The following is a 23,728-nucleotide window of genomic DNA, read 5'->3' as shown; positions in this document are numbered from 1 at the left end:
TTTTCCCACACTCTGCACCTTTTGTGCATACTTGCAGCAAAGCCCACCCTGGACCCTAGGTCAGCAGTGTCATTTTTGTGGATGTTATAGTGTAATTTCCACATAAACCAACTTTCCAGTTCAGCACTTTCCCAGGGAAATACAGTGCAAGCCACACATGTGATGTGTTTTCTAAAAGCAATATTTTTGAAAGAAGAGACAGGAGAAAGTCACTCTGATAGTGAATTATTAACTCAGAGTGTCCAAAGTGTCACCACCAGAGTGTGCGCCAGTGCGCTCGTGGATGGTCCACGTCTCACCACTGTCCTGGTCATGGGCTCATTAGAAATGGATGAACCCTCTGGCACCTAAGCGAGAACGCTGCCTGTGTCCATCTCCGCGCTGTCCTCCACCACCAGCATGGTAGACAGGCGTGAGAGCTGTGCATGGTTTTCGGTAGGACATGAGGATATGATTCACCACAAGTAATGGAAAACTTACATTCTTGAAACTTCTTTACATACAAAAGGGTGTCTGATTTTTGTTTTGTTCTTTTTTTTAACAGAAACACCAGCTAACTCTGTTGACCTGTTTTTACTTGCAGTAACTTCTTTAGAATTTTAAAATATAAATCCTGTTTGGTGGCTTCTTCATTCCTTGATGTTTTTTCAGTTGTTGTTAATTCAGTTTAATGTAAAACTTCAAAATGTGCCAAATCTATAGTCACTAATAGGGAAACTTGTTTTCTGTAGCATAGGCCTAGCTGGTGGATTTCCCTGCACCACCCTCTGTCACGACACCTCCTGAGACTCTCTTGGGAGAAGTCAGCCCTGATTAATCTATTTTACCTAGAACCTCCTCCTAGGCAGCGGGCTTCACTATGGAAACCCCAGTGCTTCCCGTGAACGCTCTGGGGACCCCAGGGAGCGTTGACCGTTCTGAGGATAGTGGCTGTTGCTCTCAGACCACCCACCTGGAACGCTCTGCTTGTCTTCACGATGAGTACTCGGGAAAATGAAACATGAACCAGAAGTCAGAGGTGTTTCTCTGGAAGAATAAGGTTGTACTTTAGATCCCAAATAGCAAGCAGTGCTGAGCAGCATCTGAAGGGCTGGTGTGACCATGTCACATCACAGACTCATTGTGGTTGGTTGCATGACAGTCAGCCTTGCAGGCTGGGGAGAGGGAAAGAGAGAGATGCCTTCACTCTGACAGCATGGGCATCTGGCCTCCAGCCCACCCTGTGATTCTCTCAGAGTGCCAAGCAGCAGGAGACAGGACGCCTGAGTCTTGGGTCCTGGGACAGCCCCAGCTTCCCGCACACATCAGCGCGAGCACCTCGCCCCTGCATGTGATTCTGGAGTTCAGGAGAAGCCAATGTTCACGCAACATGCTGGAAAGTCACCCAGTTGGTGGTCACCCGATGACGCAGCCCCAGCTGTGGAGGAAAAACTGCCTGTGTGAGACTTACCATGAAGTCATGTTCTTCTCTCCAGCATGGCACCTTCTTGAGGCCTCTGAGGATGACTGATTCATTTCAGATCGCCCTGTGTGCTGGAGCCAGAACCCAGTTCCTGCAAAGGGAGCCTACACAGCCTTCACAGGTGTGACAGGAGCTGACCCAGTGAACAGCAAGCGGTGTGGGGAAACTGTTTCAGAAGATCACCAAGGAGAAAGGACAGCGTGAAAATTAAATTTCATACTTTCTAAGTACCCATAGGTGGGAATTTTCATGAACCAGAATCAAAGCCTATTTTCACCTACACTCTTGGCTGCTGGATGTGAGTTCTCTGAGCTTCTCGGACCTCAGGACCCCAGAAAGTGGGGGATCGTAGACTTTGTCATCCACCAGAAAAGCTGGTTACTGATAGGAGGGTGGGCTCCAGCATTTCTGAAGTTGAGTGAACCAGATGGGAATGGTGCTGTGCAGGATGGGCCTAATGGAACAGTGGGCCTCAGGGGCCGCAGGAATCCCATGCAGCAGGGGGTCTCCCTCAATGGGGGCAGGAGGAAGAGCCCCTTCCATGGCTCTCTGCTCTGGGACTCACTGCCACCCCACCGATGAGGCTCGTTCTCCTTCAGCCACTGTGGGTGGTGTGCTGGTTTTCCTTGTTCCAAGACCACCACTCCAGTGTCAAGTTGGGCTTAGATGGGGTTGCGGTGTCCCCAGTCCTCAGCATCAGCTCTGCTGTGGGTCTGTCCCACATTCACTTTGAAGAGCTCCAAGGACATTGGGGTCCAATAGTGCATTCGCTTGAGTTTATGTGAACAACCCAGTTGTCTCCATGAGGAAACGCTCAGAGGGGCAGTCTTATCTCAAAGGCCACCAAATCTAACTTTTGGCTGGATTTCTCTCAAGCGTCTTTTTCTCTTTTACCCCATACCCCACCCTTGCCACGTTCTGCTCTCTGGCTCTTCCGCTTCATGTCTGTTTCTATTTTCTTATTTTTAACCTTCCTCTGAGAGAAAACAATTGAGAGAGTGTGTGTGTGATGAGGGGGCTCAGTTCAGAGGAGCACAGAGGAGTGGTCACGCTGGCCCCGCCAAGGAGAATGTGTTTGCCTCCAGAGCTAGCCATTGCCCGTCAGTGGTTTTGTGAACATTTCTGGTAAAAGTCAGGTGCTGGTATTTAGAGCAGATGCACTATGAACTGTCCACACACTCTTCCCTCCCCAAGTTCCTCCCACCCCACCCATGTGCGTGAGTCTCTAACACAGGTCATTCAAGGTGGGGATTCCAGTGTCTCTTTCCTGACATTGCCCCTTAGCCCCAGGGCTCTGGTTGCTTTGATTCTGGCCCCTCACGCGGCTGCTTCGGGCTTCTCTCTCAGCAGAGCACATTGGAATTGTCCATGCTCAGTCCTGGGCTGCCTCCTCTTCAGAGCTGCCCACTTGAATAAAGTGTTCAGTCCAGGTTGCTCCTGACCACTTTCAGCTCGTGGGGTCTTCCTAACCCTGTAAACTGCCACCCAGAACTGCCAGTTGCTTAAGGAGAGGCCCTTGACCTCATTAATCAGTTCAAAATACAGTGATGGTGAAGAAGCAGCATCTAGAGTGACTGTAGACAGGCTCATTCACATCTGAGAATGACGCAGATCAACTGTGACAGTCACGCACGTCCTCGGGGGACTTTTTTGTCAGTTGTACGTTTATAGTTTGCAATTCATTCCTACTTTCCTCTGTGGTTTAAACAGTGAATCCCATACAATTCTGATATTTCTCAGTGCTTGTCTTGATGCTCATCTTTCCTAATAGCCCTTTTTAAAAGCATTTTTCAGTCCAAATGTGTTTTCTGTGTTTTTCTATATGTTTTAAACGTCTACTTGAAAGTGTGTTTGACAATTTTTTTAGGTTTTTTTTTTTTTTTTTTTTTTTTTTGACTATTGCTTTTTGGAGTTTTGTTTTTTAATTTTTGACCCCCTTGATTTTTGATGTGGTCTTTCTTAAACATTTTTAGTCTTATTTGTCAGAGTCCTGCAGGTATACTGGTCTTTATTACTGCCCATGGCAATTACACTTAAGTCCCAAAATTACTAGGTTTTTTTTTTTTCTAAGGTCAGCTGGTTTTTAGTTCAGATAATTATTTTTAAAACATTTCTTGTTAACCCACATATATCCAGATGTCTCTTGGGTGTTGTCCTTCTTACCTAGTTAGGAGAAAAGGGGATTGACTTCTAGTGGATACAGGGCTTTCCCGGGGGCTGGGGGATGGTGGTTGCACAACTCTGTTAGTACACTAAAGACCACTGAGTTATACATTTTAAATAAGTGAACTGTGGGTATGTGAACTCTACCGCAGTAAAGCTGTTAAGAGAATCTTTCTCGCCCGCTTGTCCTTGTGATGCTCAGGGTACGATAGCAAACTCGCTGACCTGCGTGCAGCTTCATAAGAGAGCTGAGAAGATAGCTGTGATGCTGATGGAGCGGGGGCACCTGCAGGACGGAGACCACGTCGCACTCGTCTACCCACCAGGTAAATAGCTGGGCTCAGGGCGGTGTGGACTCCCGAGAGGCGGGGTGGGCTCCGGGCGAGGAGGCGCTCGCTGCACCTGCTAGTACCTGGGTAGAACCGCAGCATTGCTGCCAAAAGTTTGCATTGTGTCCAGTTAGGTTCTAGCCAGGCTCATTTGTGTCCAGTTACCACCACTCACAGGGATGAGGCCATGTGTTGTGCTACTTTTAGAGGCTTTTATAAATAAAGCAATATTTATAAAGGACTTTGTATCTACATTTGTTTCATTAGATATCTGAAGTAGTTCCTTATAGTAGTTAAATCTTTACTAAACTGGTAATCACCCAGTTGAGCAAATCCCTAGAGAAACGACATAGGAATTAAACTTCTAGGCTGCTTTGGCATCTCATGCCCGGAAGAAGAACAGGCCAAACAAAAGTGATCACCAAAGCTTCCCAAAATCCCAGGGACACAGGAGTCTGTTAAAGGTTTATTTGCTCGCTTAACTATCTAACTTTTCCCAGACTGGTGTTTGTGCTGACAGGGACGGCGGCCGTTGAACAGTATGATTTGCTTCAAGAAGGAACTTCTGCTTTTCTCCTTGTGTAGGAATAGACCTCATTGCAGCATTTTATGGTTGCCTGTATGCAGGCTGTGTGCCAATAACTGTCCGTCCTCCCCATCCACAAAACATCGCAACGACACTGCCTACCGTCAAGATGATTGTGGAGGTAACGGAAACCTGGACTTGGGCACTCATCTGCCCCAGGTCTGAGTGTTGAGCTCGCAGGTCACAGACCCTGCAATCTTCCAGGGCAGTGCAGGCTGTGAGAGAGTGTGTGTGTGTCTGGAACCAAAGCACTAGTACAGAAAATCCCCCTGCCTTCAGCAAACTTACGATCTACTCTGAAAGCAAGATTTACACTTGTGCCTGGAAGTAGGGGCTGCACTGCACAGAAACTGAAAGTGCCCTAGAGAAAGTAGCTCCCTAGAGAGGTGTCCCAACCACCACCGGGGCTTCCCCACCAATCCCAATGGAGCAAAGCAACCAAGTGAGGAAATCCTTTCCTCAAGATTTAGAAATATCCTGTTCCTTTTTGAAAGTATAGGTTTGTTTTAATTTTTTTTACACCTGGAGAAGTTTAAGAGGATTAGGATAAGTTTTTCCCCATGGGAGGAGGAACCATGAGGAGCAAAACATTTGGGGACAGAAAATGCCAATGTCCTGGGAGCAGTTAGTTTCGATGCCCTTTCCTGAGTGGGATTGAATGCTGTGATACCACTCGGTGCCTGGGTGCAGGTCCAGGACCCTGAGCCCCTGTGCTGTGCCCATGTACTTCTGGGGCCAGGTTCCGTGCTCCCTCGAGCCTCAGCAAACCCTGCAGGAAGCAGCAGGGTGGTGGTGATCTCATCTGCCAGCTACAGCGCCCTGGTTTTAATATGTGTAATGAGCACTAGGCGTGTGCGTGACGAGTGCTCAGATTTTGTCATTTGTGGCTGGCATTCATTCCCTCCTTGCTCTGTTCTCTGGCCCTCAGGTGAGCCGGTCTGCCTGTCTGATGACGACGCAGCTGATCTGTAAGTTGTTACGGTCAAGGGAGGCGGCGGCAGCGGTAGATGTCAGGACATGGCCCCTCATACTGGACACAGGTCAATACTTGAACTAGCAGATAAGTTTGTTTGCTTGCATGGTTTTTAATTACGGTGATAGGCTAACAGCTTTGTTTTGCTCTCCAGATGATTTGCCAAAGAAGCGGCCTGCCCAGATCTACAAACCTTCTAACCCAGACACGCTCGCTTATCTTGATTTCAGTGTGTCCACAACTGGGATGCTCGCTGGCGTAAAGGTGAGAGGGGCCAGCAGGCCACATACAATTGATTGTCAGTCTGTGCTCTTACGTACAGCAGGGCTCTGACAGAACATGGAGAGAGGTGTAGATGAGCATTTCGTTCACGCTGTAGAATGTGTGACCATTTCACTAGTTGACTAGGCTGATTGATTATTTCCAAATGCTTCGAAAATTTTTTAATGTAAACACACAGTCTCACCAGCCCAAAATAGAATACTGCATGTGCTTTTCTTTCCTGCTGGCTCCAAATCCGAGTGCTCTTGTGGTGAGTCTCTGCGCACGGCAGATTCTTGCTTTTTTAATTTGTGTTCCGTTACAACCTGCTAGATTGCTGCTCAGTGAAGCTGCGATGATCCTTTTTCTATTAAAGAATGGACCTACTAAGATGTCACCCAGAATTATAGCCCTCATAGCTCAGGTGATGTCCTTGCCGAGGTTCTACACAAAACTGAGCCGTTAAATTCTCTGTGGCCTCAGCAGCCTTTGCCCTCTTACCTGTGCCTCTGGCCTGTCTGGTGAGTTTGTTTCACTCACCTCTTTTAGTTCTCACACTCCATCCATCAAACTAACTACAATGTAAAATAAAGTAATTTTTCAAAAGCTGTTTAAAAGAAAGGGAGAAATGTATTCAAACCAAGGTGAATTAATTTCAGTAGCACTGAAGTCAGCCAAAGCCAAACTGCACTGGAAGGCAGATCTGCCCAAGATAAGTCACAAAACATATCCCAGAATACATATAGTTGACCTCATCCCTGATTTCTCCACATCGGTATGTCTACTCTCAATGTCTCTGTTAGAGTACATCATTAGTTTGTTTTGGGGGGCTTTCAGAAAACTAATTCTTCATCCAAGTCTATCTTAATGAGAATTGGGAGTTTTTATATTTTCTTGAAAAGCATTCCACCTTGGGCTCTTTGATTTATGATGTTGCCAGGGTCCAAGAGTGGAATGAGTTTAGAGAATGAGCATTCAGCTTTCTTAGTTGCTTTTCTCTTAACCTGTTTCCTTTCTTGTTGCAATGTTGAAGTCATCCTGGAAATACAGCATGCTCTGTAACCCCCCACCAGGGTAGTGGGAGCACCCCCTGCCCCTCTCCCCATCTCTACACTCAATACACATTTCTCCAACTGCTCACAGATCTTGCAGTATATCAGCTTGTATCACTGATTTTCCCACCAGATTGTGAGCACCTGAGGGCAGGGCTGGGTCTTACTCTTTCATATTCCTGGCATCTAACACAGTGCCTGATCCATATTAAGCACTCAGTGTATCAGTATGTGCTGGGCTAAGCTGAAGAACTCAGTTTTCCAGCTGTAAGCAGTGCCTTGCATAGAGCAGCAGTTCAGCACAGGTTTGCTTGGTTGCTGATCTGGGTGTGCAGGTAACTTTGGTGGGTAAGATTTTACTAACCCTGATCCTGGGAGGCAGAAGACTGAAGGAATATTTTGCAAATCCAGCCTTGTTTCTCCTTTAAGCAAATGTTGTGGTATTAAAAAGTAAGCTAGAAGCTTTTTAGTTTGATATAATCCCATTTGTTTATTTTTCCTTTGGTTGCCCGTGCTTTTGGGGTCGTATTCATGAAGTCTGTGCCCAGTCCTATTTCCTGAAGTGTTTCCCCTATGTTTTCTTTAAGAAGTTTTATTGTCTCAGGGTGTATATTTAAATCCTTAATCCATTTTGAGTTGATTTTAGTATACGGTGAGAGGTATGGATCTAGTTTCATTCTCCTGCATATCGATATCCAGTTATCCCAACACCACTTGCTGAAGAGGCAGTCCCTCCCCCAGTGAATAGGCTTGGTGCCTTTGTCAAAGATCAGATGGCAGTAAGTGTGTGGGTTGATTTCTGGATTCTCTATTCTATTCCATTGGTCAGTGTGTCTGTTTTTATGCCAGTACCATACTGTTTTGGTTATTATAGCTTTGTAGTATAGCTTAAAGTCAGGTAGTGTTATGCCTCCAGCTTTATTTTTTTTGCTGAGCATTGCTTTGGCTATTCGTGGTCTTTTATTGTTCCATATAAATGTCTGAATAGTTTTTTCCATTTCTGAGAAAAATGTCTTTGGAATTTTGATGGGGATTGCATTGAATTTGTATATCACTTTGGGTAGTATGGACATTTTCACTATGTTGATTCTTCCAATCCAAGAGCATGGAATATCTTTCCATCTTCTTGTATCCTCTCTAATTTCTCTCAGCAGTGGTTTGTAGTTCTCATTATAGAGATTTTTCACCTCCTTGGTTAACTCAATTCCTAAGTATTTTATTTTTTTGGTGGCTATTGTAAATGGGCAGGCTTTCTTGATTTCTCCTTCTGCATGTTCACTATTGGAGAAAAGAAATGCTACTGATTTTTGTGTGTTGATTTTGTATCCTGCTACTGTGCTGAAATCATTTATCAATTCCAAGAGTTTTTTTGTAGAGGTTTTAGGCTGTTCGATATATAGGATCATGTCATCTGCAAACAGGGACAGTTTGACTTCATCTTTTCCAATCTGGATGCCCTTTATTTCCTTCTCTTCTCTGATTGCTCTGGCTAGTACTTCCAACACTATGTTGAATAGGAGTGGTGAGAGTGGGCATCCTTGTCTAGTGCCTGTTCTTAAAGGAAAAGCTTTCAGCTTTTCCCCATTCAGGATGATATTGGCAGTGGGTTTGTCATATATGGCTTTAATTATGTTGAGATATTTTCCCTCTATACCTAACTTATAGAGGGTCTTTGTCATGAATGAGTGCTGAACTTTATATAAAGACAACCAACAGAGTGGGAGAAAATATTTGCAAAATATACATCTGACAAAGGATTAATATCCAGAATATATAAGGAACTCAAACAACTTTACAAGAAGAAAACAAGCAACCCAATTAAAAAATGGGCAAAAGAGCTAAGTAGGCATTTCTCTAAGGAAGATATCCAAATGGCCAACAGACATATGAAAAAATGCTCAACATCACTCAGCATCCGGGAAATGCAAATCAAAACCACATTGAGATACCATCTAACCCCAGTTAGGATGGCTAAAATCCAAAAGACTATGAACGATAAATGCTGGCGAGGCTGCGGAGAAAAAGGAACTCTCATACATTGTTGGTGGGACTGCAAAATGGTGCAGCCTCTATGGAAAATGGTATGGAGGTTCCTTAAACAATTGCAAATAGATCTACCATACGACCCAGCCATCCCACTGTTGGGAATATACCCAGAGGAATGGAAATCATCAAGTCGAAGGTATACCTGTTCCCCAATGTTCATCGCAGCACTCTTTACAATAGCCAAGAGTTGGAACCAGCCCAAATGCCCATCATCAGATGAGTGGATACGGAAAATGTGGTACATCTACACAATGGAATACTACTCAGCTATAAAAACGAATGAAATACTGCCATTTGCAACAACATGGATGGACCTTGAGAGAATTATATTAAGTGAAACAAGTCAGGCACAGAAAGAGAAATACCACATGTTCTCACTTATTGGAGGGAGCTAAAAATTAATATATAAATTCACACACACACATACACACACACACACACAAATCGGGGGGGGGAGGGAAGAAGATATAACAACCACAATTACTTGAAGTTGATACAACAAGCAAACAGAAAGGACATTGTTGGGGGGAGGGGGGGGAGGGAGAAGGGAGGGAGGTTTTGGTGATGGGGAGCATTAATCAGCTACAATGTATATCGACAAAATAAAATTTAAAAAAAAAAAAAATAATAAAAAATAAAATAAAAAAATAAAAATAAAAAAAAAATTAAAAAAAAAAAAAAAAGTAAGCTAGAAAAATTGCTTACATTTTACATACTAGAGTAATTCTGCATTATCCTATATGAATCCAGTAAAATGTCCATGATGAAACCTCCTCTGGGGCGGAACTTCTAACAACATCTGATATTTTTCAGTGAGAGTCTCCCCAGCTTCTCTCTCTTGGGAGCGAATGGGCCAGGCTTCCCTGGTTATTGCAATGCTCCGTGCTGGGCCCCTTTACAGCTCACCTCTGGGCGATGTGCACTTCAGATTAATGTGTGACATGCTGTAAACCATGAAGCCGGTCATTTTTTGTGCTGCTTTTCCTTCCCTTTCTCTTCTTCGTTTGTTTGGCTAGAATGTGTCTATGAGAAAATGGATTTTATTAGATCTATTTCACAGTATTTTGAAATAATTCACACTACATACTGACCATAGCGGGACTAACACTGGGACGGGGGAAAGCAGGGAGTTCGTTCTTCACTGCAGCTTGGTGATGACAGGGAGGAGGCTGGATGTGGGCTTCAGCCTCCCAGCGGGTCGGCCAGATGATGGGAAGGGCATTGGGCTCAGTGTGGGCTGAAATCCTTCAGCAGTCTTTAACTTTTCTGAGTCTCCATTTCCTAATCATTGAGACAGGGACGACTCATCCAGCATGTGTTCCTGGTTGCCTGTTGTGTGGCAGGTGTCAGACCCTGGAGTTGTCACAGGAACAAGGCATGGTCTCTGCCCGCAAGGGGCATGAACCAAGGCCCTGTGCCACCTACTTAACAGGCTATTGTGGGGATCACATGAGACCCCCAGAGCTATTAGGTCCTGGAGGACCAGGAAGTTTTCAGTGGGTTTTATTACTTGAAAATCAGAAGACTAATTAGAATATCAGCAGCCCACTCTCCCCTTACACAACTTACCCCAAGCTTGGCTAGTTGTCCCTGGTCCTAAAAACCTCTTTTGGGTATTAGTGGTAGGTACCAAGCATTTAGTTCAGCATTGTTTTGTTACATATGTCTCTGGGCATGGGGTATCAAGTACTATGCATTTAATGCAGCCTTGTTGTCTTACAGACATCTTTGGCTTGGGGTGTCAGGGACCATGCATTTAATGCAGCCTTGTCTTACAAATGTCTTTGGCCTTGGGTATCAGGGACTATGCATTTAATGTGGCCTTGTTGCATTACAGATGTCTTTGGTCTTGGAGCATCAGGGACTGTGCATTTAATGGGGCCTTTTGTCTTACAGATGTCCTTGGGTGTGGAGCATCAAGAGACCATGCATTTAATGCAGCCTTGTTGTCTTACAGATGTCTCATGCAGCCACCAGTGCCTTTTGCCGTTCCATTAAGCTGCAGTGTGAGCTTTACCCCTCTAGAGAAGTGGCCATCTGTTTGGACCCTTACTGTGGACTTGGATTTGTCCTCTGGTGCCTCTGCAGGTGAGACTCCTTTTTAATATGTTTAAAATAAAAAAATTTTCCCTCCTTTCTTGACCTTTGGCCTTGCCTGCAACTGAGTGGCAGAAACCCTGTCTCTGGGCCTCCCCTTATGGACACAGCGCTCAGGGACAGGGCGGTAGTGTGAGGGTACTCCACTTCCTACAGCATCTCGATGAAGTTCTGAGGACACCTCATAGATAGTGCCTAGCGGGTCATTCTGAGAAGTTGCCCGTTGTGGACCCTCATGTCTCACAGTCAGAAGATGCCCAGGCTCAGGCTTGGCTCTTATGTTTTTAAACTTGGCAGTGATGCCTGGCCTGGAGTTTTACTGAATCAGTGGGCATTACAGGCTCTTGCCTCCTGCAGGCCTCTCCCACCTGTTCTCTGGAGGAGGCTCAGTGGGGCAGCCCAGGAGTCAGCTCAGTGCTGGGCTCCTACCGGGTGCTCAGCAAATATTTATGGAAAATGAATGACGGGGTACACAGATGGATGTTTCTTGGCATTTGTTTTCAGATTATACATAAATGTTTACTGTATAAATTTAGAAAATATAAATAATACAAAGAAGAGAATGAAGCCATTAGTAATCATGCGACCTAATAAATGGTGGAACCAATAAATGTCCACTATGAGCAGTTTGGCCTATAGTCTTTCAGAGGTTATTTTCCAATGTAGCATACTGACTTTTTACTGTTAACATTTTCAAACATATATAAGTGTGTAAAGTGTATACACTTTATGTGCACTTTATATATAAATGTATAAAGTTTGCTATAATAAACATATACAAATTTATAAAGTATACACACTATATAAATGCATAAAATATGCTATAATAAACATACAAGTTTTTAAAGTATATACATTTCATATATAAATGTATAAAGTATCCTATAATAAAATATACAGTGTAGAAAGTATATACACTTTATATGCACTGTATATACAAATGTATAAAGTATCTAATAAACATATGCAAGTGTATATGTTTAAAGTATAAAGTATACTTTATATACAAATATATAAAGTATGCTGTAATACATATATATAGTGTATAGTGTATAGTGTATACACTTTATTTATAAATGTGTAAAGTTTGCTATATTAAACACAAGTGCCCATCGTCCAGCTTTACATGTATCAATATTTTATCAATTTTGTTTCATCTATTTCTCTACTTTTCCCTTTTTTTATGGGATATTTTAAAGAAACAAAAATATCATATGATTTTACTTAACCTATAAATATGTATGCATACAGTTTTATATATAAATATACATTAATATATTGATAAAACTGAGATGCTATAGTATGAAATTCATTTTAATTTTCTTTTTTTCTTAATAGGTCATAGTGGACATTTTCTCATGTCTTTAAACACTCTTCTAGAACAATTATTTTTAATACATTCATAATATTTAATAGTATTAATTGGTTTAAAATCCAATCCTGTGTTTTTGGAAAACACTGACATTCTAACTAGGACAATTAAACTTTTCGAGAGAGCACATAGAACTGAATATATTAAATATTTAATGATTTTTGATTCCATCCAAAATGCAATAGTTGTGAGTAATTTTTTTTTCCTTGGGAAGTAGCTCAGAAATGTGCCATTCCAACAGCTGGGCCGAAGCACCCCAGACCTATGGGCCCAGCGGGGCAAGGTGGCAGAGCCTGTTCTCAGCTTCCATCTCTGTAGGATGATGGTGTTTGATTTGTCAAGGTGTCCCCGTGCAGCCAAGGCCAGCGAATGGAAGAGTTTCTGCTTCTGCAGCCTTACCAAACCAAACACCCCACAAAATCTACAGAGAAGGTGCTTGTTGAAGGGAAACTAGGTGCTTGATGTGAATTACTGATAGTGGCTACTGAAGGGGTTGTCCAGGTAGGCTGTCCAGGTTGCAGGGAACCTTTATTTAAGGAACGTCCTTCCTGCAAATTCATTCAGAAGTCACAAAATCATAGTATTCTGTTGCTTGCCCCTGCAACAATAAAAATAAATATATAACAGCTGTAAAAGTCTTCATTTTCTGAAATTCTCTGTAGAGACAGATCCCAATGGACTTGCTTCCCAAAAAACTTGTGTCTTAGATGCACAATCACTAGTACAAAAGTTGGAAATAATAAAACCTTCCTTTCCCATGTGGTTCTGTGGGTCTGGGGCGAGGGTGAGGCAGGAGAGGCCCGGAGGGTGTGCAGGTGAAGGAGGCATCACTCTTGGGCCAGGCACAGAAGTGCCCACGCAGGGTGGGGAGGGTGGTGGTGGAAGAGCCGCCTGTTCAGCATGTCAGAGCACAAGTGGAAGGGAGAGAGCGTCCACATGGAGAGGCAGCTGCGTGGGGTGTGGAGCCAGGCCGGGCAAGGAAGTGCTGGGGGAGTCAGAGCTTGTTCCAGGGGGTGGGTGGTGGCAGAGGGAGGCTGGCTTCATACGGGCGATTGAAAGTAAGTATGTGTTTTAGCAATAGTGGAAGCCAGATTCCACCATTTTGGCAAAGGGTGTTATAAATACAGAAAGAAAGTACAGTCAGCCCTGTGGTGCTGGATGGCAATTAGTGTGTTACTGTGACTCATGCTTTTCAACAAATGCTGGTAGAGTTAGAAATGTGGGTGCATGTGTGTGCTGTATGAGGGAATGAACACATAGACATACGCCCTAGCCCTGTCAGACCGCAGCGGCAAGGAGCACACCTCACATCCATATCTTGGGTGTTAAATACACTTTCCTCTAAAATGGACTAGGGCTCTCAAGAAATGGCTGATTTCAGGGCTGGGACAGGATATGTGCAAGATGACCCTGGAATGTCTTTTTAAGCTACAAAGCAAGGAAATGCTCAAAGAATGATGAGGTCATGTCAAAAGCACGGAAGAGCCAATTTGAAGGGGTGCACCCTGACCCAAATTAGGGACAATTTGAGCATCAGAATAAAGATTACAACAGATTTTAACACTTTGGACAAAATAGGAAGTTATCTAACTATTCAGATGCAAATAGGTGAGAAAACTGAAAGCCTGAAGAACAAAGATATATGTAGTAGCCATCCCAAAATAGTTCTGAGGAGGGAGGAGAAACTTCTCAGAAGGGGGCCGACTCGTATGATGAAAGCAATCTCCTCCAGGGGTGCAGTGAAGTCCTGTGTCACTGGGCGGACGGGTGAGAAAACAGCATCACGTCCTCTGCATTTCCCCCAGAGATGCTTAATCAGGACCTAACCACGTCAAAACATCAGACACCCACACTGAAAGACATTCGACCACACGGCTGCCTGTAACCTTCCAAATCTTGGTGTCCTGAGAGTCAGGGAAACACGGAGAAGCTGCTGTCCTGGGCAGAAGGACACTGAGAGATCACAGCTCAAATGCCCCGTGCAAGTCTGAACTGGATCCTTTTGCCATGAAAGGTGCATTGGTGACGACTGGCAAAACACGAATAGGGTCTGAGCTTGGATGGAAGAAATAGATCAGTTTTCTAATTTTGATGGCTCAGTTGGTTTGTGGAGGAAAATAACTTGTTTGTTGGAAACACCCCCTGAAGTACCTGGGGTTGATGGAGCATCGGGTCAGTGACTCACTGTCAAATAATTCAAGGGGAAAAAGTTTCTTTTAACTGAATCTGTAAATTTTCTGTAACTTTGTGATTGTTTGAAAGTAAAAAACAAATACAAATAGTTTTTTGTATATCTTCATCCTAAAGCTCTTTCAGTCATAAAATAGTTTGTTTATCTGAGAATCATTGATATGATGGAGTTGATTCAAAATATTTTTAAGACTATACATGTCTTTAAAGAGTATGTCCATATGCATGGATTAGAAGATTCAGTATTATGAAGATGGCAGGTCTCCCCAAGTTGGTCTATAGATTCAGTGTAATCCCGATCAAAATCTTAGCACACTTCTTTGCAGAAATAGACAACATGATCCTCAAAGGAATATAAGGGACCCACAATAGCCAACACAATTTTGAAATAGAATAACAAAGAGAATTCAGACTTCTGTTTCCTTACATCAGAAATTACTGCAAAGCTACGATAACCAAGTCAATGTGGTACTGGCACAGAGATAGACTGATAAATGAAACAGTACTGAGTGTCCAGACATAAACCCTTAGATTTAAAGTCAGTGCTTTTTTTTTAAACAAAGGTACCAAAACAATCCAATGGTGAAGATAGTCTTTTCAACAAATGATGCTTAGAAAATTGGACATTCACATGCAAAAATATTAAAATTTTTACATTACATCAATCATACACATAAATTAATACAAGTGTATCATAGATCTTAATGTAAGAGTGAAAATTATAAAAATTTAATAACAGTAGTAAATCTTCATAATCTTGGGTTAGGCAGAGTTCTGAGACATGACACTAGTGGCACAATACACGAACAAAATATTGATAAATTGAACTTCAACAGAAGTTCAAACTTTTGTATGTCAAAAGACACAATTAAGAAAGTGAAAAGACAGGCCAGAATCGGGGGGAAATTTGCAAATTATTTACCTGGTAAAGTGCTTATAACCAGATATATAATGAACCCTTAAAATTCAAAAATAGTTAAAATTCAAAAATTTAAAAGCAACTTACACTACAAAGCAACAGTATCTAAGAATTTGGAAAAATTGGAATTCTTATGCATTGTTGTTGGGAATGTAAAATGGGGAAACCACAATTTGGCATGATCTTTAACACTAAACATAAATCTACCATATGGCCCAGCAATTCCACTCCTAGGCATCTACCCAAGAGAAAGGAAAGCATGTATCCACACAAAGACTTGATGTAAATATTCACAGGAGCCTTAGTCAAAACAGTAAAAGAGAGTCCAAATGTCCACCAGTGGGTGAATGGATAAACAATGTTTATCATATCTCTACAGTGGAATACAATGCTAAGCGAAAGAAGCCAGACTCAAAAGACCAAATATTACATGATCATATTATGTGAAATATCCAGAAAAGGCAAATCTGCAGAGACAGAAAGTAGAATAATGATTGGCTTGGGCAAGGGTTAGTATTATGGTGAGAATTGTACAGCTCTGCAAATTTACTAAAAATCATTTAATTCTATGCTTAAAGTGGGTGAATTTTATGGCATGCTAAGTAAACCTAAATGAAACTGAAAGTGTTTTAGAAACAAAGAAAGTGTGCCATTGCCTGACTGCAGCACGCACAGACCGAAGGGCTGCAGACAGCAAGCCACCAGGGGACGCTCAGCCTGTGGGACCCACTGGTGACCTGGGTCTGCCTGCTGAGTTCCCAGGCTGTGGTTGCTTTTAGCTGATCGTGTGTTTTGTCTGGTTGATAATCTGGAACTGCTGAATTACTGCTGTGCACATTTGTATTAGGTACTAAAATGTCTCTTTAGTTACTTTGTTCTTTTTGGAGTTAAGATCTAAAGTATAACAGCTCAGGTTCTAAAAATTCTCTGAAAATACTTTCCTCAGAATAAGTAACCTGCTATTAAGTAGGTTTGTCCATAGGAGTATATCTGTGCCAAAAAATCAGTGTTGGCCAATGAGTGCAGCAGTGAATGAACATTTGCTCGACTGGGAAAAGGCAAGAAGGTTCATGAGCTGAGTTTTCTGTCTTCTAGTATCAGGGTTTATTAATTTTTCCTCATGTTGACTTCCTATTCATGAGATGAGGAGGCGGCGAACCTGTATTTAATTCTCACAAGTATGCTCGAAATGCGCCAGTCTCAATTTCACCTGTGGATCCAGCCCTGTTTGTGTGCTAACAGTTCTGATAAAGCAAATTGTTAATCCTGATGTGAATTCTTGAGAAAACTATGGGTGGGCTGTTTTAATTTAATTTTCTTCATGTTGGATCTCCTTATGAGAGTGTTTATGAAGCAAAATGCTGGGAACAATGTGGAAATGACAGATTGTTGTAATTAAGAGGAAAATCCTCACAAAGTTTCCACCTGTGTTTTGATTCCCTAATGTCATAGCATGTTTGGTATGTAGCACAGAATATGTAGAATCCTTAGTGTGAAAGAGAAGCTGTTTAATTTTCATCTGCAATAAAAAGCATACAAGGAAATCTAATTAAGGTGGTATTATAACTCTGATTTATGAAGGGTTGAATAACATTTAGTGTTAACAGAAACACTTTGTTCCATCACTTCTCAGTGGTAAGACACGTAAGGTTTCCTAGTGAATGATTAGGATTTATGAGATGCATAATTTGCGGGCTTGTTAGATCTTAAGCTATTACCTGGTGTATGATCCCATTTTGGGCTCTGAGATTGTCCTTTTAATATCCACTCAGTAGAGGTAAATATCTGTTATTTTTATTTCTTTCTGCTTAGTGCTGTCTTGAGGCTTCTAATTAGAGTCGACATATTAGCTAATAAGAAAGGATCTAATTCAGAGTCACACCTAGATAGAGTTTATAGGCTGATTCTGGAGTGGTGTGTTGTAACAGAAAGCAAGACTGGAAATAGTGGCTACAGTAGCAAAACAAAACAGCACCAACTTTCAGCAAAGTCAGTCCAGGTGGGACTGTCCTTCCCCTCGTCAGTGTTGTGAGAGTGACTACCCCTCCAGGGAAAGGACTGGGACAAGACCCATCCACACGGGGTTTTAGCGGGAGGTGGGAGAGTGTTGTGTCTGTCTGAGCTCTGATAGGCCCCCAAAATAAGACTGTAGGTCTCCAGAAACGGGGCGTAGGACCTGTGTGTGTGTGTGTGAGCAGAGGGGCACTGGCCCCTTTGATGTTTCACTGGAGCTAAGGAGATGTTTGGTTTGGTTTCAGACCCCACATGTATAATTCTTGGAAGGTTGTTTTGAGAATAATATGGTATGCCCCAGAAGTGAGAAAACAAACACATGTGCTAGAAAGCTCATCTCCTGCTGGCTTCCTAAACTAGATAGAAACTCTGACTAAAGACCCACAGTTCTATATAAAAGAACACTGGATCAAAGCTTGTTTCATAGACTGCAAAGGCTAGGCTAAATTTGTACAGAAATTTTGTTTGATAGAATGTTACTTGTATTAAGTAGTGTTTGAACAAGGTATAAGTCTATTTCATTATACAGATGGACTTGTAATGTCATTTGATCTCCATTGGATAACCTTAATATAAAGTGATCTTTAACAACCTAAATTAATTTCCCAAGAACACATCTTAGTGAAAACTGACAGAATTTGAGTGTTAAAATTATCAAAAGGGGATCTTGTTGATTTGATATACTGACTGTAAAAATAAGTTGTTTCCATAGGGAATACAAATCAGAAGCACATGATACCAGTGTACACCCAGTGCACCAGCAGGAATCCAAAACATGGAAAATAGCAAGTGTGGCAAAGATTTGGAACAATCAGAGTCCTTGTACATTGCTAATGGGATGTAAAATGGTGCAGCCTCTGTAGCAAACAGTTTATTGATTCCTCAAAAAGTTACACACAAAATTACCATAAGATCTAGCAGTTCTTTTCTTAGGCATATACTCAAAAGAATTGAAAACAGGTGCTGTGACTGGTACACCAGTGTGGATTGCGGCATTATTCACAGTAAGCAAAAGGTGGAAACCAAGAAAGTGTCCATCAGTGCATGAATAGATGAACAAAATGTGGTACATACATACAATTACATATTATCCAGCCATAAAATGGAGAAAATTCTGACAGGTGCTACAGTGTGGATGAACCTCAGAAACGTCATGCTAAGTGAAATAAGCCAGACAGAAAAAGACAAATACTGCATGATTCCTCTTGTATGAAGTACGTGCGATAGACAAATTCATAGAGATGGGGGGAGTAGGTTAGAGGATGCCAGGAGCTGGGGGCAGGGAGGGATGGGGAATTATTGCTTCGTGGGTGGAGTTTCAGCTGGGGGCAATGGAAAAGCTTTGGCAATAAGTGGTGATGGCTGCACATTGATGTGAGTTTAATGCCACTGAAGTGTACACTTATAAATGGTTAAAATGGAAAATTTTACGTTGTATATAGTTACCACAATAAAATTTCAAAAATTCAGACAGAAATAGCCAATTTACAGCATAATAATTATTCGAGGACTGATATTCTCCCTCATGTCCCTAACCTCCTGGTTTTCAAATGATTGCTTTGAAAAAGCCACAGAAAGGGTCAGTGTTTGCTATATTTTCTTTTGACAAAAATAAATAAAACTTTGGAACAGAGGAATAAAGAAAGAAATGGAAACTTGCCAAAAAATGTCCTTTATCACATTCCCTCAATGATAGTGTTCCCTACTAAGGGTTCTGTTTGAAGATTTTATGAATCAACTTAATTTCCTTGCATTTCTTTAACTAGCTAGATTCTCTTATAAACAAATTTGAAATTATTTTGTTTTATTGAAACGTAATTGAGTGTACTTGTCTGTGGGATATAGAGTCGCATATCAATACCTGTGTATAATATGTGATGCTCAAATCAGGATAATTAGTATATTCAATATTATACAATGTTATCATTTTTTGTGACCCTTTACAAATTTTTTAATGAGATTGAACCACATTAAAGAATTAGTGTTTAGTATTATAGTTAATGAGGCCCAATATGCTATTTCATCTGTGAAATTTTGTGTAGCTGGAAAATCCTTTTTATTTAAATCTTGGAAGGTAATTTAACTAGGATATTTTATTATAATGTATGAAACCTATTAATGTTGATACACAGTAGTGAACAAAAAACAATTAAAAACATTAAAAATGTAGTTTTGGCAAATATTTCATTGTTTTAAATCCACATTTACTCCATCAATTGATGGTGAATTAAAATATGTAATCATTTTTCCTTATTTCTCAAATGTGCTATCTGATATAAAGGTATGATTAAAGAATGGTTATGTTTTCCTTAATTGTTCTGCTTGGTGATTTTTTTTTGGATCACTTTAAAAACACAAACTTAAAAAGATTCTTTTACTCTGGATGTCACTGTTCTAGGCCAAGGGTAGGCATACGTTTTTTTAAATGGCTGTTTAGTAAATACTTTAAGCTCTGTGGTCTCTGTCCCCACCACTCAGCTCAAAGCTTCTGGGAACAATATTTAAACAAATGAGCAGTGGCTTTGTTGCAACAAAACTTTGTTTACAAAAACAGACAGCATCTGTGGTCTGCCAACTCCTGTTCTGAATTTCCAGATGTTTTTACCAAAATTTGATCCTGATCCCTGTGTTTTGTACTATGAAAGAGGGCCCAGCTTGTTAATGTAGTGGCACTGAGAGAAAGCCAAGTGTCACAGCTTTTATATGTTTTAAATAAGTGCTCAAGTGGTAACAACTCTGCATTATAATTCCTGTAGTACATATGTGCTTTTCAGAATGCTCTCATAAACATGATTTCATTTTAGAGTTGGTTTTACTGTCCCCATCTTACCAATGACCAAATAGGCTGTTCATGTCCCAGTCCTTGCTGAGTGCCTCCCTGATGGCCCCTCTGTTTCTGCAGTGTGTATTCTGGGCACCAATCCGTTCTGATCCCACCGTCTGAGCTGGAAACCAACCCTGCCTTGTGGCTTCTTGCTGTGAGTCAGTATAAAGTCCGGGACACGTTTTGCTCCTACTCAGTGATGGAGCTTTGCACCAAGGGGCTGGGCTCACAAACGGAATCCCTCAAGGTAAGCCACTGTGTTCCCCACCTAGAGCCTCCAGAGTCCACAGGGACCTCGTGTTCTAAGAACATGCATTCATAGGTTTGGTGAAGTAAAAACAATCCTTCAAAAAAGCCAGGGTATAATCTACTGTCACCTGAAGCTTACAAATTGTTTTCATGTGAAAACATTTTATAACATGAATATTTTCCCACTGCCGCAAATAGTAATAAGCCAGAGTGAAATATTTTATTGATGTCTTTTATTCCACTAAGTCTACTTGAAAAATCCTAAATCTGCTTTTTTATTTGTTTGCTGACTTGAGTTCTTTGGTGCAATTTACTTTATCTAATATCGTTTAAGTAGATGGGTTTGAATTTATCCACTCATTTTTGTTTTCCTCGACCCCAGGTCTGGACCCTAACCAAAATTCATTTCATAATTAAGTAAACAGTGCTGTGTTTTTTGGTTTTTTAATATAATTGCCATTATGTAAGAATTATAGTTTTTCTCTTCATTTAAACCACGGACATTTTGATAGACATGTTTTCGTGGTAAGTTAAGGAGTCCTTAATTCCAAGTCAATAGGAGGGAATAATCATATGACCTGTTTCAATCATATTCCTACCTGCTGTTCACTGTTCGTATGTCCAGATGTGTGCATGTCTTTGTGCACAGAGATCATGTTTGTGTGTGTACACACACACACTGTCTGTACCCATACATGCTGAAGCAGTGCACTTGTCTCTCCTGCATTTCATTTTCCCACTCAGGACTAATGCATTAAGCTTGAACAGGAAAATAGAATGCAAGATAGCATTGATATTAAGCTATATAAATAAATGCAATTATTTGAAGTTACATATTTATATGGGAAAAAATATAAAACATAATTATTACTTATGTCCACCTGTATCACATTATAAAATGATAGAGTACAATTTCATGATCTTTTCCTGTTGGTGCATATGTAAGTAACCAAAATAAAATTATAATAACATAATTGAATGATTACTAAGCACTTTACATATTCCTTTAGTCCTTACACAGCTCTCTGAAGTAGGAATCATTATGTCTCCATTTTAAAGATGAGGAAACTTAAGTTACAGGAAAATTGAGCAACCTTCCCAAGTTTTTACACCAAATAAACTTGGAGCCAAATTTGAATCTCCGGCTCCAGACACTGTTGCACACTCCCAGGTGCCTGTCAAACATATACACATGTAAATGTGTCATTTCTATGACCTAGGTTTCAGTTTTTCCTATGTAACTATGTGAATATACAATCATATCCAATACTAAATGTTAATGTCAAAGTTATCTTGAATTGTGTTCCCTCACTCAGGACCCTTGTCAGTCATCTCTGTGCTGAGACCACCTTAAAGAACGCTTGCAGGGCTGAATGGTTTGGGTTTATAGTTACCTTCTACCAGCTCTGGTTCTACTCCCAGACACCCTGGTTCACTGCTCACCTTCACGTTCAAATGCACTGCTTGCTCCTGACCTCATTCCCTCCAGCTCAGCCCAGGAACTGCCGGTTATTCCCAGTTGTGCTCAACCCACTGAATTCTTCCACGACTTCTGCAGTTTTGCTCAGCCGACTGAATTTGGTGCAGAAACTGAGACGCGCTTGATGATAAGAGTTTATCTGTGACCTTTTAAGTCTCAGAACATAAAGGGAGAGCTGTCTTTATGAATTTGTCCAAAAATTCTAGTTTTGCGTCCCTTTATTTAAAGCAGCAGGTCTTCTCATTTCTCTCTGGTGTGCGTGCTTGTGCAGCTGTGCTTGTGAAGAAGAGTTTCCTTCCTCGGACCCTGCCCTCAATCATTTGTCCAGGAAGTTGCTTTTCCCCAGCCTTTCTGCTCATCATGGTTCGTGCTGTGGCTTCTTGCTGTTGTTTAAAATATGTTTGTAATGGCTTGCTTGATAATTTGAATATCCAAGTGCATTTTTTTTTATACCGACGTTCTGGAAGAGTTTAACTAATGATGTGGACATGGGTAGCCCTGGAAATGAACAGCTGTGTTGAGTTTTCCATAGTTTACGTGGGGCTCTGCGTGAAAGAATCTGCAGGCTACACAGAGCTGAGCACGTTGGAGGCTGACATTGTGTCGCTATCGTTTCTAGGCACGAGGACTGGACCTGTCCCGGGTGAGGACCTGTGTGGTTGTGGCAGAAGAGAGGCCTCGAATAGCTCTCACACAGTCCTTCTCAAAATTATTTAAAGACCTGGGCCTCCACCCACGGGCTGTTAGCACCTCGTTTGGCTGTAGAGTGAACCTGGCAATTTGCTTGCAGGTGAGTTTCACTGATATCAGTAAGTGCTTGAGTCGAAAGAGTAACTTTAAAGGACAGGTCTACAGCACAGACTTGCTCGGTGTATTTGCCTTGGCTGATAATTAGCTACATCTGGAAGACTGTCTTTTAATCAAATGTATGTGATTGGTGCACACTTATTTCTTTATTTAAAAAATTATAGTCTGCATTTGTATCCATTATTCATGACTAAGATTCATAGCTCTTATTCCACCTGGGGCATTTTAACTTTTGTAACAGAAGTAGCAGTTTGCCCAGACCTCTGCTGTCAGACTTTGTAAAGATTGGATACTAGACAAATGTTGCACTGTGGCAAAAAATCCTGTCTCTTGAAGTACTTAGTCTTGTGTACGTTGATGATAATTTCTTCGGGAAGAATTTCATTGCATCCAGCAGGTTTGGGGATTTGCTGCTGTAATGCCAATAGGGAAATAGCAAAGCTGCATTTCTATGAAAGAGGTATGATTGATAGACTCGCATTAATCAAAGCTAAAAATACTTCTTTTTATTCATTTGTCTTTTTATTCATTTGTCCACTCTGACCATCTTCACTATTTCTTTTCCTTTTTTGAACTCTTAACATAAAACACACCAATCCGTGGAGATCATTATGCGGATTAGGACTGCCAAAGGAAGGAACAGGAAAGCTGTGGGAATGCCCTCCCCAAGGGCTCCTCCTATGACTGTACTCAGAGCCAGCCCAGGGCAGGGTTGCAGAGTTTGTTCCTCAAACACACTGAAGGAGTAAAAAAGTTCACTCCCAGCAGGTGCTGGTAAGGTGAACAGTGGGCATGCATCACCTCCACATCCTTCTCTGCCACCCTCGGTCCTTCCACTTATAATCCCAAAGATGGTTGCTTAAGGCTATGTGTGGGTGAGCCTCAGAAGGCTTCTTCGTGCCTGT

The 23,728-nt window shown here is 41.6% G+C and overlaps 1 protein-coding gene across 5 annotated transcripts in view; it reads left to right on the top strand.

Annotated features, from left to right (window-relative positions):
* DIP2C (disco interacting protein 2 homolog C) overlaps positions 1–23,728 on the top strand; it is a 392,086-nt gene that overhangs the window by 324,574 nt on the left and 43,784 nt on the right. For all 5 annotated transcript variants that reach the window (XM_063100478.1, XM_063100477.1, XM_063100476.1 and 2 more), the window contains 7 exons: positions 3,828–3,951; positions 4,540–4,661; positions 5,469–5,580; positions 5,668–5,777; positions 10,830–10,960; positions 20,366–20,534; positions 22,636–22,806. In XM_063100478.1, the coding sequence (XP_062956548.1) occupies positions 3,828–3,951; positions 4,540–4,661; positions 5,469–5,580; positions 5,668–5,777; positions 10,830–10,960; positions 20,366–20,534; positions 22,636–22,806 (939 nt within the window). The remainder of the gene's footprint in view (positions 1–3,827; positions 3,952–4,539; positions 4,662–5,468; positions 5,581–5,667; positions 5,778–10,829; positions 10,961–20,365; positions 20,535–22,635; positions 22,807–23,728) is intronic.

The sequence above is a fragment of the Cynocephalus volans genome, chromosome 6, assembly GCF_027409185.1.
Source record: "Cynocephalus volans isolate mCynVol1 chromosome 6, mCynVol1.pri, whole genome shotgun sequence".
NCBI classification, from domain to species: Eukaryota; Metazoa; Chordata; class Mammalia; order Dermoptera; family Cynocephalidae; genus Cynocephalus; species Cynocephalus volans.
Note: the sequence above shows the minus strand (reverse complement) of the source record. Positions and strands in the feature narration are given on the sequence as shown.